Consider the following 16002-nt stretch of genomic DNA (forward strand, 5'->3'; position numbering starts at 1 on the left):
TTTTCCATTTGAAAAATTCACTGGTGAGTGTAAATAAAAAGATTTACAAATAAAATAATAATACAAATGAGTGTTTGTATTAAAGGTGATGTTCCTTATTTTAATTAAAAAAAAAAACATTTTATAAAATGTTTGAGGATGTTTCTTTACCATTTGCTGCTCTCCAGTCGGTTTGATTGCTCGAAACCTGTCTAATGTGTTTATAAAGCCCTAGTATCAGTAAATGGGGAAAAATGCTAGGCATTCTCTCTCTGCTCACAGCAGAAAATTTGCATTTTGGAGGTTTTTAGTCAACGAAGAGACCTCCAAATTGAGAAAAGCATGAACTGAGATGAGAATATTTCTCCAATACCTGATCCATAGGTGTGTAATATTAACTTATTTTGCTTTACATGGAACCGACTCTGCCTTGTGCCCAACGATTCTGGGTAGGACCCTCTGTGACCCTGAACTGCATAAGCGGTTACAGATAATGAATGAATGAATGGAACTGACTCTAAATTCAGGAGATTTCTAAGTGCATGAAATTACACACAGACCAATTTCCACAATACAACTTGAGTTGTAACTGAGTTTCTGTGGTCATTCACACATTGAATAAAAATGTGGACACGTTATGTGATTGTGTGTAATTCAGCTATGTACAAACAACAGCTGTTTTTCCCCCGAAACATACCATTATACGTTAAAATACATGGTGTTTCAGAACGTAAACAAACAAGAAAACAACTTTTTGCCAAAAATTGTAGATGTTGCCTTTAAAGAATTAAAGACAAAACTATGCACTTTCCCTGTAATAAGGTTTTATGTATGTTCCCCATGTGCCAAAACAAAGAGATATCATCTGAAGTGACGCTGCAGTCTAAGCCAACTGTTCTCTGCTATAAACATTAACTGGATTTGGAAATCACTGCGTGTGAGTAATTTTCCAATACAAAATGAATGTACGTTGCAGACATATATATTAATGGCTTATTAATAAGATTACAACATCACAAGTGGTCTTTGCTTCCATCTAGAGGAGTGATAGTGAACAAGGTCTGTAAACCCACACTGCCAAGTTTGATTAATACAATCTGCTTCATGGACACCTTTAGTTCTCATATTAGGTTCCTCTGCAAGGGTGAATGTGGTCATTTCAAATGGAAGTTTATTTCTCTGTAATCCAAATGTCCAGGGATATTATCCACAGTTCGAACACAGAGCTATCCATCAGTAGGCTCCTTCCCCTGTGTAGAGGATGGAAATTCCTCTTCACGCTGTACAACAGTGAAGCTGCATCAGATCTTAATGTCAATGCAGATTTTACCATGGGAAGAAATGGGACATATATCTAACTAGAGACATTATAGTGTTGTGTGTGTCTGTCTGCAGATCCCTCTTATCTAGACCTCACAAGAGATCTTATCAGATTCTTATGAGAATCAATAGAACATTACAGTAACTTTCTGAGGACACTTTTATGAATTTTAAATTTTAGAAATAGTATATCTTTAATATTTATTCTGTTGTTTTCTGAATATTTCTAAAAATAAATCCCATATATTGCAGATAATTATTTTAGAAATACACAATCCAAAATTTTGTAAAAAAACCTTTATAATTAATACATTTGTTTACCCTTCGTAGACACTGACATTCAAAGGTGCGCACACAGCTTGTATAATCTCCATAGAAAAGCATCAAATGTAATGAAATTGGATGCTTTTGAGCAGGTGTATCTGAGCCTCAGGTCACCATGCTCAGTTAGGGTATATACTAACTAATAGCATTAGGCTATTGAACAGTGGAAGTGTTTTTTTTCCCCTTTTGGAGCATTGTCCAGTACCTCTGGGATGAGCTGAAGTGGTGTTTATGTTCCAGAAATAATGGTTACTTGACTAATGTTACTGCAGCTTAATGCCAATTAAATTCATGCAGAAATGTTCTAAATTCAGGTCTAATGCAGCAATGTAGTGACAAACTACATTTTAATATTGTGATTTCACAATTAAAAATCTGTGTTGAATGATCAGGTGGCCACAAACCTTTGAGTATTTCCCATCCCCAGATGCATTTAATGTAATCACAGTGTAACTGCTTAGTGCTGGCCAAGTTTCTGTACTTCTGTGAATGAAAACTTGCAAACTGAAAGTGCATTGGGCTACATGTTGTTTTTTTTCTAGCTTCATTATGAATGAAAATATGAGTGTTATGTATTTTTGTAAACATTCAAAAGAGTATTAGCCTAACCATAGAACGCTGCATCACTTAGATCAATCAGAACACACTCTTTATCATTTTTCTCCATACCATTTTAAAAATAGCTGTTGAAAAAACAATTTCCTCATCTAAATGAAACAGTAGTCATATACCTTTTTGTGTTTAAACACAAGCACAAACCCATACACTCAGTAACATATAACAGCACTCCCTTTGATACTGCCTAAGGTCTTTTTTTAATCATTAGCATAACAGATCCTTTTAGTGGGCATATTATAACCATTTTCAACAAGGTAACACATTTCCCTGGGGTGTTAATTCAATGTTTGTTAAATGTTTTAGTCAAAATACCAAAAGGATCAAGCACAGTGCCTACCCTGCACAAAAAGCCCCGTTCAGAGAGACCAGTTTCAGCACCTGTTCTTTAAATGAGATTGAGAGGCTGTTCACCCCAGCTGAGACATTTTTACTCAGTACTCTTATTTCTCCACGCACATTGTATTTGGTTTGCTTTGTTTAAACTTGTCTTTCTTTTCTTAAACATTGGTCCTGCGCTGTGATTGGAGATACCCAGAGCAGGAGGTGGGACAAATCAAACGTCCTAGCACTTGATGAAAAAAGCTGCACAAAATCAGAGCCGCTTGTTTTATCCCATGATTCCTGATTAGGCAGCCCACAAAAACTGACTGGGTTGTCTTGCTTCATGGTCTGTGGGTTGGCACGGTCTGTGGGTTTCCAAATGAAAATGCAAATACAATAAAAAAAGTGATTTTACATAATGGGTCCCCTATTAAAAAAACATAAAAGACAATGTGATGCAGCCTAGTTCTGAAAAAAAGTTATTCTGGAGTATCATTTCATTGCTGATGTATTGCATTTTCCAATAATCTATTCCAGTGTCTGCCAGTTCATTGAACGCCAGTTCTCTGGGACACTGTCTCAACACAGCTACCTGCCAAAGCAATTTTCCAAAATTATATCAGCTCTCAGAATTATAGCCTGTGGATCTGTTTTTGCTGCTGCAGCAGAAAATGCAGTTCTAATGACACCATCCTAATCCTTTCCTCTCAGTTTCGGAACTTGTGCTTTGTTTGTGTCTGAGTCTGTGTTCTTGCCTTTAGTGTCATGCCCACTGGCAGCATATTGCCTTTGTTCATGGGGCACTAGCAAACAGGAAGTCAAGCATCAGGCCTGATTAGCAGCACTGAAAATGCATAGCTGTGGTGGAGCAGTTCAGGACCCATTATCCACAAGGAGAATCCCTTTAACATGAGCTCAGGCTTTGGGTGAGGCCTGTCTCCAGCCCATCAAATGACATGTTCTTCATTTCAGGGGTTACTGGGTTCAGAATTTTACCATAGATGTTCTTCAGAAACTGCAGTTTGTTTTAAAAATTCCCCTCAAAATATTAAATGACTAAACATTTTAAAAGAAATATCATAATTATATCATACATTTAAGTTGATAAAAACCAACCACTCTTTCAATTAATTTAAAAAATAAACAGTGTTAAAAAAACTACATTTTTAGGATGATAATCTTCTGACACAGTTTCAGTGGATACATTTTTATAATTTAGTGTAATTTAGGGCTGGCAGTGTAGGTGTTTTGTAATATTATACTAAAATTGGGTCACGTGATTAATGCATTACCCATTTACCTTCAGTTCCTTCATTTTCTTATCCTGTAATGATAAGCCTAATATGACTCCTCCATGTCCCATAGTTCACAAATTCCAGCATACAAATTGGTAAAACTTTCTGATATCTCCTGAGCAAATGAAAAAAAAAAAAAAATTGTCATTATTACAGTGCCAGGATATACCTTTACATTCTAAGAACATATATGTTCAATTATTCACTAAATAGAATGTTATTTTCCTAGTGCTTATCAAGTAAGTAAAACTAGTTCATGTTTAATAAGTCTTAAGGATGGTAATTGATCAATAAATATAGATAAAGATCTTTGAGAAGACGTATCTGTTGCATTAGGGGATATATTTAAACCCAATCCCAGGGGAAGCCAGTGACCATAGTGAGCTAATGATGTCATTTATTTATTGTCTAAAACCAGAGGGTCACGGTGTGTCCAGAGCTTTGGCGCAAGGCTTGGACACACCCTGGAGGGGGCGCCAGTCTTTCACAAGGTGACACGCACTCACACCTATGGACACTTTTAAGTAGCCAATCCACCTACCAATGTGTGCTTTTGGACCGCAGAGGGAAACTGGAGCACCCAGAGCAAACCCACGCGGATACGAGGAGAACACACCAAACTCCTCACAGACTGTTACCTGGAAGGATGCTAGAAATCACAACCCCAGGAGTTGTGTGACAAGACAATAAGAAAGAAATAACACATTTTTAGATGGCAATATTAATATGTCTGATCTTCCCTTCATTTTTGCCATTTATCTCTACAAACATTCCCTCTACAATTTATTTGTACCCTTGTGTGAGCACCAAAAAGAAATTTGCTTAATCTACCACAGTTTCACCCTATTTCTGGTATTCAACAAGCTCATGGTAGCCAAATCTGTTGATAATTTATGCATGTAGTATATTGCAGAGTTAGCAACCCAGTTTGTTGAACACAAACGTGATTATAGAAAAAAATGTCATTTATTAAGGGGAAAAAGGTTTTCTTGTGGTTCTAAATGCTTTTTAGTGGCAAATATGAGCCTTGTGGAAGAAAAGGTTAAGAACAACCTTGTATCATGCGTCTCTGTATGTCATTCCCATGTAATCCCTCAATATGATTTTGGATATTGCTGGAAGAAAGCTTCTTCTGCAGGTGTAGATGGTGATTGAATTTCTGGCTGGACTAGAACAATCGCTTTGGATGTTGGCGGTCATATCATGCTGTGGTCAGTGTGTGAGGAGCCTCAAAGTACTTTAAGAGTTTAGCCTGCTCCAGATGACCCTCACTTTTCATCTTGTCTGCAGGACGGAAATGGCTTTCACAGCTCATGCTCTTCAGCCGCAGAGCCACTCTAAGTGAAGACCGCTGACACTTACTCAGAAACCTGAGACACCTACGCATCTGTTTCACTGCTGTGCAATTACACTTACTCACCTTTATGGAGCTTAGAATGGCCTGTGAAAAATGTGGAGCTGAAAATCAAGTCATATTTTGCTGTGATTTGATTGGCTCAGTCATATCTTGTCAGCCAAAAATAAGACATTGTTAATCATATATAGTGATTTTAATGTGTTTTCATAGAAACATATAATCCCCTTTGTGGAAGAGCTTTGGAATGCAAACTAAAAAGAAAGTGGTTTGTCCATGTTGTAAATTAGGCCATATTTGGTTTGCTGGTTCTCTTAGCATTAGGAAATATATAGCAGTGTATTATGTTTCTGAGACAAAGACTTAGATGTGAGTGAATCCAACTGTTTGCAGTGCTATTGCCAGGTTTCATTGTGAGAGGATTGTATTTTGGTTGTATGTAACATTCTAGATTTAAGACTCGCATTACTCTTAAAAGAATTAAGAGCTATAGCCATGCAGAAAGCACAAAACAAACATCTGATAACATCACCATGGATTAGATATTATGCTTATTCTGTTAGTCAAGCCAGCAAATTTTGGTCCCTACATTAAGTTGTCCCTAATATTTTTGTCTTAATGACTGCTCGTATTATATCACGACTCCTCACTTTTCCATATCAATACTTCCTTGCTTTTGGCTGCTGTAGATTTCAGGATTAAGCTGAATAGGAAAATTGTCAAGCGATGGAGCAAAGCCTTATTTTCTTATACGATAATGATACTTAAATATTAGTGTGATCCATTCATTCATTCATTCATTGTCAGTAACCACTTATCTAGTTCAGGGTCGCAGTGGGGCTCCAGTCCTTCACATTACCCCCCCCCACACACACACTCACTCACACCTACGGATACTTTTGAGTCATCAGTTCACCTACCAACGTGTGTTTTTGGACTATAGGAGGAAACCGGAGCATCCGGAGGAAACCCACGTGGACACAGAGAGAACACACCAAACTCCTCACAGACAGTCACCTGGAGCGGTCACCGGAGTGGAGATCCCTGGAGCTGTGTGACTGCAACACTATACTATACTATAACCATACTATACAGGCTTCAAGTTCTTTTTCCTTCCAACATTCAATCCTTCCTATTTTTAAAAATCTTTTTTCATTTTTATCTGAAATCAAAGCAATACACAAGAAGAACATGGCAAAACATTACTTTGTCACTATAGCACTGATCTCCAGCAGAAACAAGTTTTTTTGTCATTTAGATTTATAGGGACGTCCAAATCTAAATTACATTTATCATTTAGGAGCTGCTTAATGGGATTTTGTCAAGGTATCAGATCCAGCCAGGAATGATGGCCTCTTAGGCTAGACCTGATTTACTGAGAGTTGTAATCCCTTGGTCATATAGCAGTCACTTACTTTTTAAACTCTTGATTAATGCATTTCAAGTGAAAACATTATGGACCACCACTTGTTTTCCCCCCCGTCTTTGACAATCTGAGCTTAACAAATGGTTACATTACCTTGGGCTGACCTCATATTTTACCTGCTTTGGAGGTTAAACATAAATGCATACACATCACAGATAGTGAGAATAAGGACTGATTTCCCTACTGGAATGCATTGTGGGCCTTTTTGGCTGCCATATGTGATACATTCTGTTCTGAGGCAGTAGCAGACCTTGGCTAGATGCTGTTTGAATCCTTTGCTTGGGCTGTAGCTCATTTGGAGTTTGCTGTGTGCCAGAGGCCTCCATTCAACAGCAGAGACCCCAGAGGACAAATGCATCATGCTCAGAGTGCCTCAACTCTGCAGCCTTCAGGACACACTTCTTTTAACACTAGAGACCACTGAGTGTTGCTAATGGGCAGCTTAACCATATAAGCATTGGCTATAGATTCAATAGTGGTTTGCCTTTTGTACTGTGAAGAGGGAAGAAAAATGTTGGTAATGTTTCTCTGGATAGAGGACGCTAAGTCGAAGTAAACATACTGACCATTACAGCCCTGCACACAAACACCTGTCTGTTTTTCAGCCTGGAGTATGTGTGTGGATATGCTCAGCTACAGCAGCCCACTGGAGTGTGCTGTCACTCGTGTGCATGCTTGCTATGTTTACAGAGAACAGTGTAGTGTGCTGAGCCTTAGGAGCATAAATCACTCAGCAAGAAGAGAGAGAGCATGTGTAGAAGCCAGTTTTTGGTGTTCTCAAATATTTCAGTTTATTTCAGCAATCCATTCCTCCTGGGCTGTTAAGAACCATTTGTCGGGGTTAATCTTTTTTAGATTAGGTAAGAGTTGCATATTGTTGCTATCATAGGAAATCCTGCTAACTTCTGTTTTCCTGGTTTGTTTCTTCTGAAAGGATTAAATACCTTTTGATGACAGTGGCAGCATACCTCTGAAACAAAAACAAGCATTTAAGATGACTATAAGTATTATTTAGAGTATTCAGTATTAAAAGGCACCCATTATAGCCATATTTCACCAGTTAAAGCAGTCCCCTATGGAGATTTTTTTTTTTAAATATAGAAATTATTAATTAAAAATAGAACTAATTAATGTTTAATTGTATTATTTAATTTTGAAAAAAAAATAGCTTAAATAATTTTGTGGTTTATTTATATTTAAATGTTTAAATGCGCATTTTAAATATTTCATTAATACATTCATTCATTCATTCATTCATTGTCTGTAATCGCTCATCCAGTCGCGGTGGGTCCGCAGCCTACCAGGTATCACTGGGCGTAAGGTGGGATCACACCCTGGAGGGGGTGCCAGTCCTTCACAGGGTGACACACGCTCACACATTCACTCACACACTCACACTTATGGACACTTTTGAGTCACTAATCCACCTACCAACGTGTGTTTTTGGACCGTGGGAGGAATCCGGAGCACCCAGAGGAAACCCATACGGCCACAGGGAGAACACACCAAACTCCTCACAGACAGTCAACTGGAGTGGGACTTGAAGCCACAACCCCAGTTCCTGGAGCTGTGTGACTGCAACACTACCTGCAGTGACACCATGCCACCCATATTTTATTAACTGTATTATTTAAATAATTGAATTAATTTCTTAACTACTATATATTTATTTAATATCTCTTGCAGCCTTGCTCTATGAAGTAATTAAATCCATCAACATCATCCATCATCTGTCAGTGGGCGGGCCTAACTGTGATCCAGTTAGTTTGCGCAGATTAATTATCCTTTTAATTATTTATTTATTTATTTATTTAATTATATAATATTGCCATAAAAATCTCCATAGATCTCTGGGGTTTTAATGAAACATTTATAATGAAATGTTTATAACATGGCTAAGCTTTGGTCGAAATTCCACAAGAATCAAGCACCACACCACCATTCTCACCCTGCCTTCATTGCCTTGTTCAACACCTGTTCCTTTAAATTCGAACACTGCAGTGAGAAGCCAGTGAGCAGAAATGGGTTTTAGCCATTTTAGCTTGCTTTTATTTCTCTTAGGTTCTCAATTTTTGCTCGCATTTCTGTTTCTGTGCTCTTTGTATGCTTTGCTCCATTTAACCTTGTCTTGTATTATCCCATGTTTTCTGACTTGGGCAGCTCCCAACAAAACCGGACTGGGTTGTATTGTTTCACACAATTTGTGATTTGGAAGATACTCTGGCTACACAAATAAATGTGAAAAAGCAATGAAATGCATTTTTTAAATGCATTTTTACGTCTCATTATACAACATAAACAGCTTAAAAATAATATATATCAGCATCTGACTGATGTTTTGATATTACCAATGTGACTACATGTGTAGCTCTCTACAAATAAATATACATTACTCTTTAAGAATCCAGATAGATTTACTCCTAAGTTGTACTGTATAAATACATATGCACTGTGATATGAAAAATATATTTGAAAAATATTGGATTTGAATATGTAACGTCTTTAGCAATTTTAATATAATTTTCTTCTTCAACTAACAATGGCTTTTGATCATCAACATTCTCATCACAAGCAATTTTGAACATAATATTTTTTTAACATTGTTATTTCAGTGTACAAATTCAAAGTCGCATGACAAGAGCAGCTGGATTGTTGAGCCAGATAATTTTTTTTCCTTCTCTGGTCACGCAAAAATTATACAAAAATATTTTCCTAATAGTTCAATTAGTAGAACCAGAAAGGCTGTTTTGATGTTGGAAAGTTGGAATAGGGGCACAATGGAACTTATTATGTTTTCAATAGATTGAGCATTAAGGCCTGTGGAATAGACCTGAAGCTTGTGGTTGCATGCATGTATGTATTTATCCATACAGAAATTTTGTACAAAAACAGAAAACCAAAATTTTTTTGGCAGGAACTTTATGTATTTGAGGGATTAAAGAGATAAGTTGTATCTTTTATTCAGTGCCATTTGCATAATTCTATTTCTTTTCTTTATATATTCTTCTTATTCTTCCTTCAGTTTCTTTCCTTACCAATACTCTGCTGATCTACTTGTGACATATGGGGTACTTGTAGGTGGGTAAAATTACAAAAATAGGGTAAAATAACATTAAAAATCTATCATATATAACAATAGTGTAACAATGCACTTGTATGCTCTCTATTCCTGCTCCATAAGTGGGTAATATTGACTTATGTTTGCTGTTTTGGATCACTTAACGTGGAAATGTCTCCAAAATCGGGAGACGGTTAACTGCATTACTGAAAGTGCTACAAAACTAACAGTGAATAAAAACGTACAGACATATTAAACATTAGACACTTAATCGTTAATTTCCTCTTAAACACACTGTTCCACATTAAAAAATGCTGAGCCTAGAACTGGGTTTCTCCACATTCATAGACGTCCCATTTAAAGAATAGTTAACATTTCCTTGAAAATAAATAAATATATTAAAATTAGTCCTGTTTAAGCCTTATATCTGCATTTTGTCTTATAAAACACTTATGTATCCTCTCATTGTATCAGAATATCAATGGATCAATAAAACACTGCAAATGTTGTACTTGAACTTTCTAATTTAGGTAATTTAGATAAGGTTTGTTCTAGCAGCTGCAGTTTAATAAATTACTGTGTTTTTTTTATGCATCATATTGTACTCTCTCTCTCTCTCTCTCTCTCTCTCTCTCTCCCACACACATCATTTAGATGTAAATGAGTGTGAGGAGAGTAATGGTGGCTGTGAAGGACTCTGCTACAACACCATTGGCACCTTCCACTGCAAGTGTCCTAGTGGTCATTCACTCAGAGAGGATGAGAAAACTTGCAAAGGTAAAGACTGTTATCATAATGACACTAAGACCTCTTTTTATTTCAGCATTCGTCTTGGACTACTGAGAACTGCAGGTACATATTTCTTAAACAATCATGTTGTGACAAGTTAATATTTGGGTTTGTCCTAGTGATTATTTTGCACTAAAGGGCCTCTCCTGCTCCCATTATTCCTGTCTTGAGTGCCTAGGTGTGGTCAACTGACATTGACAAATGTCCTAAAGGTGACATGGACCTGTGGTCTCTCATTAGATGTGTTTAGCTTTGTGATGACACTCAATGAATGTAGTCAACATCAAAAGGTGCTCCAATGTTTTCGTCACCTTTTAGGTCAGTGTGGACTTCCTCTGTAAATGCAGGGTTTGGTATTTGTCTGTCTGTCTGTCTCTCTCTCTTATACACAAAGGCACATAAATGCACAGTCAAAAACAATGAACTGCAAATCTGCAAAGAACTATTAGGCTCTTAGATGTTTAGGTTTACCACAAACTATAAGAGTTAAAACTGTTTTACCAAGAACATAAGTGAATTAATTGTATCAGCACTTCAGGGCTTTCCACTGAAATATGCCAGACTTGTGATGTTCTCAAAACACCTCTACATGTACATAAATCTGTGATGGAGAGAATGTGACTAAGCTAATAAAAACAGCTTTCAAAAGCATTCCACAGAGCATTCAACACATTCTTAAGAGTCTCCAGTCCATGTGCTTGCACAATCCATTGAGTGGTATCCATACAGTACAGGACAAGTCCATTCACATCTGCATTGCTAATAGACCAGACTGAAACTTCCATTGACCACAGAGATACAGATCTATGGTTTTAATTAAAAATCATTTAATTAGATGGCACAAAATGCTCAAAATGAAGGTGCATTAAAATGAAGCCAGTCCTGCATTAGTACATTATGCTGTAGCATCTTCATGGCTACCAGAATGCCACAGAAACCTTCTTTAGCTTTGCTAATAGTGTGTAGCAGCTCACACAGATGAGCTCAAGTTTCGCAGCAAAGTTTCCAATGTTAAATTAACACTATTAGTGTTAAATGAATGCTGAATTTGTTAAATTATCCACTGTTAATGGGGTTTTTTATAATCTATTTCATCGATATTCCAGCTTCAGTTTAACAACTTAATTCGTTTAATGAAACTTTAATGGTACTTTCTAAATTGGCTCCAATATTTATGGAATAATTAATAGAATTTCTGAGTAATGCACCTGTTTTGTGATGTAAGGTTTTGTTACAACAGCGATGATGTGCAGAACATCTATGATATTTATTTCACTCATCTTCCAAAATTCTAGAATCTATTCCCCTGAGAATAAGGCAAGTTGCTTTTGGAAACCCTTCATAAATGCAGACCATAAAGAAGAGCTGAAAAACCCACAGCCTGGGATGGGGTTTATTGTGTATTTGAGGCTCTCCATGAATCTGGTCCTGCTGGCTGGAGTGCAGGCTAATAAACGTGAGGAAAATTTCTTCCTCGGTGATGGCCCCGAGGGTCACACATCCATGGAAAAGACAGAGAGGATCCTGGGCCTGGTCCAGTACTAAACCCTTGCAAGTTCTGCAGCTTAAAACTTGGCTTTACTCTGATCATTTTCTCAAACAAGCGTAAGAAGAGAGAGGCCTGCTGAAAGCTCTGTGTCCTTACCAGGGTATTACTCAGGCCAGAAGGCCTCAGCCATCCACACAGAAACTGCATATCACTAAGCCACGTCTTGGGGGCTGAGAGATCTTTGGCAGGATGCGCACAGCATTGATGTTCACTGCTCTTTTCAAGCGGAGTTGGTTGTCAACACAAGTTTTTTTTCTCGATAAATTGACATTTATTCAAAGACACAGATTTCTGTAAAACTGAATATATGTGTTCTTTTAGCAGAGCCCGAAAGGTAATATTTCTCCTGAGAGGTTGCCTTTGTTCAGAGCAGGAGCAGAATTCTGTTCTTCTGGCCATGGTAAATATTTTGATTAAAGAAAACTTTAAGCAATTGAATAAAGAACGCATCAGCTGTGAGATTTTTAACCTACATGCAGTATACATGGCGCAGACAGCTGTGCATTCACAGTTTATGAAACACTTTGAGGACACTTTCAAATAAAGTCCATTTGTCACTGCTCACATATTACAGCACTTAATGTTTGGGTTAGCTTGACAGTACCGTTAGTGTGGGGCAGACCTATGTTTCAGTTCAGTGTGGCTGTTAAAGTAATGTGGATCTCACACATCATTAAGACAAAATGACCACAGCTTAAATACATTTCATATACTTCTGCAGTGCTTTTATATGTCCGTCCAAACATCACTGCTAATGATTGATTATATGAAAAGTTATCCTAGTTCCCAGCTTTTCCTGGAAACAGCAGGGTTGAACATGATCACTTGTTGATTACTGTCAGAATCATTAAAGTATGGTCTGTGTGGGCCTGCACCTTAGATTGTGCTGCATGATCAGATTTGTTCTTCAAAGTTTGGGATAATATAAACACTGGTGCTGCATTTAACTTTAAGTAAGTCTTGTCTTGACCTGTTTAAGGAATATCATTGAGAGTATTGTCTGTGGTAAACTTGGCCAAGTTCAGTGTTCATGCCAGTTCCCCACAGCAAGCACCTTTGTTTGTCTGCTGTGTGCCAACCAACAGACTGAACGAGTATAAAGTTCACAGAGAAAATAAAAAATAACTGGCTTCATTCAGATTTAAAATTTATACAGCTTTGATAAGCAACTGTATGAATCTCTACAACTTTTATAACTGGAATTTTTAATGTAGGGCGGCACGGTGGCACTCCAGGTAGAGTTCGCTTTCACACAGCTCCAGAATCTTGCCGTTGTGGCTTCGAGCCCTGCTCCAGGTGACTGTTTGTGAGGAGTTTGGTGTGTTCTCTTTGTGTCTTTGTGGGTTTTCTCCAGGTGCTCCAGTTTACTCCCATGGTCCAAAATCACACATTGGCGGGTGGATTGGTGACTCAGAATTGTCCATAGGTGTTAGTGAATCTGTGTCAGCCTGTGAAGGACTGGCGCCTCCTCCAGGCTGTGTTCCTCTATTGCACCCAGTCTTCCTGGGCAGACTCCAGACCCTGAACTGAATAAGCAGTTACATACAATGAATGAATGAATGAATTTCTAATGTACCACTGCAGGTGATGCCATTAAGCCATTAAACCATGTCATTAAGTCATGAGAGGCATTTCTGTGATGAAAAAAAGCATATTCTTCTTAATGCATTTAAACAAGCCAAATAAAAAATAATAAAATCATTTTAAAAATAATAATAAAAATTAAAATTTACAAAACATAACATTGTGATGAAAATTTGCTCTTGTATGTGCTGTCTTGTTTTGGAGAAGAGAAAATATTGGCTTGTTGACTTTGACAACTTGAAGATGTGAGAGCACAATATACATTTCTTTCTAAATTGCCATTTACTGTAATGCACATGAGAAAAATAAAATGAAATATGAAGTTATATTGTTTAAGGGCCAAAGAGATGAAGGTACTAATGTTTCTACTGCTCTCGTGCCTTTAAACAATCTCTTAATTTATAATTGAGAGGAGAAACCAGGTAGTGTTGTTGTTTTCTATGTTTCTTTACAGGTAAATATCTAGCACTACGAGACTTGCTGAACAGCTTTAACGCTAAATGTAGAGTGAAGTTTTTAAAAGAGTCATTTTATGTAAACGCTTAACTGTATTGTATTGTGTTGTCTGCCTTTTAAATGAATCCTCTTCTCTTTGAGGTTTGGCATCTACCACATAACATGGAGATTCATGTTGCACTTTTTTCTTTTTTGTGCTAAAATTATTCATTGTCCTACCAGGTTTGGAATAGTTTATTGTCACTATGCTTAGAGTTTATGGTATTTATTGTGAAATCAATTTAGGCTCAGTGTTCAGTGCCAAGCACATTTCAGAGCTCGGTAAAGTATTTCAGTGCAAACTGTTGTTAATTATTATGTTTTGCTGCTGGTGTGGGAAGCACTTTTAATGGTCTCATACTAACAAGAGCAATGAGAAACTAGGCAAGCCTTGTTTTGCTGGACCGCCATTAGCCATATAGCCATAGTCACAGAGGTGTTTCTGGTATTTGAAAAACAGGAAATGCCCAAAATACATACCCTTGCCATTGGAAGGTCTGGAGGAGCTTTGGTGCTTCATATCAATGGCTTTGTTTAAAATAATAACAAATCTATAAAAATAGGTGATCTTGTCAGTTGCTGACAGTGTATGTACGAACATGGACAGCCTGTTATTTTCTGTTCATACCAGCTTAAGCACCGTTTTGAGATGACATTAAAACAATTTGTTTACCAGAAAGCAACAAGATAACATTTTAACATTTAAGTTTTTGAACATTTCTAAAACCAAGCACCTTAAACCATCACTGGGAACTAGATATTTATTTACTGCCTTAAAGTTCTATAAGGGACTGACTGATTAAATGGTGCTGTAACTAATTCATAGCTTTTTACATACTTTTTTTTACATATTTACATTCTTTACGTTTTTACATTTCATGTCAAAACTTTGTCTTACAGGAATTCTGTGAAGCTACATTTTGACAACATCCGTTGCAAAAAGCGCTATACAAATAAATTTGATTTGATTTGATAGCTTCATTTATTTTGAGTAACACCTCGCTCTGTTGTTCTGGCTTTAATAATCCAGAGATTTTGTCTGTTTTCAAGTAAAGTTAAATAAAAAGCTGTGCAGATGTAATTTACTCATCAGAAAGTCAGTAAGATGAGATGTGTCTGTGTATTCGTCTTCTTACAGGGACAGGACAAGGGACAAGATGACTTTCTTTTTGTTAAATATACAGTAGAAAACAAAAGGCTGGGTTACAGAAATATTCTCCAAATATATAGAAGAGACTATGATAAAAAATTATCTCAACAACTGTTTGAGACTCTTTTAAAACACTGAGCTGCTCACCACGGTGGATGGTGGAGCTCTGAAGCGGCACGAGTGTGTCCCAATTCAGCTCTCAACCCTCTGACCCCTTGAACACTTCAAACCTCATGCCTTCTGCTCACCTTTCAGCAACGTCATCAAAGTGAACATTTTAATGAAGAATTTAGGGGTAATAACAAGAAATGGGAAGTGGGGGAAAGCCAGCAGACAGAAAAATCCCGGACATTTTTAGCAATTAAAAGTCCCTGCCGGACGCACTTTTTAGGTCCCAAAAAAGAGTACTTGTCCGGGGAAGAGAGGACATTTGGTCACCACCGAATGATTCCAAATTTAGTTCACAAATTGGAATGTGGAATATGGCTGAACTAAAAACAGAAGCTGTAGTGGTGCGACCTTAAGTTTTCTCTGTGCAATGCAGCTGAATTAACAGTTCCAACTCGCGCATAGGCGTTTCAACAGTCAGTGTCTGTCAGTCAGTCATGCCTCTTCTAGACCAGCCAGGCAGGCGGTCTGGCAAAAATTAAATGTTGACTTTAATTATTCGTCACTATACCTTCATCAGGATTATTTATTTTAAAGAATATGATTTCACAAAGCAAAGACATTTACTTAGA

The 16002-nt window shown here is 37.3% G+C and overlaps 1 protein-coding gene across 1 annotated transcript in view; it reads left to right on the forward strand.

Moving 5' to 3' along the window:
• The window catches only part of megf6a (multiple EGF-like-domains 6a), a 76188-nt gene that overhangs the window by 21179 nt on the left and 39007 nt on the right, over positions 1-16002 (forward strand). The window contains exon 5 of the mRNA XM_066670727.1: positions 10350-10472. Coding sequence (XP_066526824.1) covers positions 10350-10472 — 123 coding nt within the window. The remainder of the gene's footprint in view (positions 1-10349; positions 10473-16002) is intronic.

Source organism: Hoplias malabaricus, chromosome 5 (assembly GCF_029633855.1).
Source record: "Hoplias malabaricus isolate fHopMal1 chromosome 5, fHopMal1.hap1, whole genome shotgun sequence".
NCBI lineage: Eukaryota > Metazoa > Chordata > Actinopteri > Characiformes > Erythrinidae > Hoplias > Hoplias malabaricus.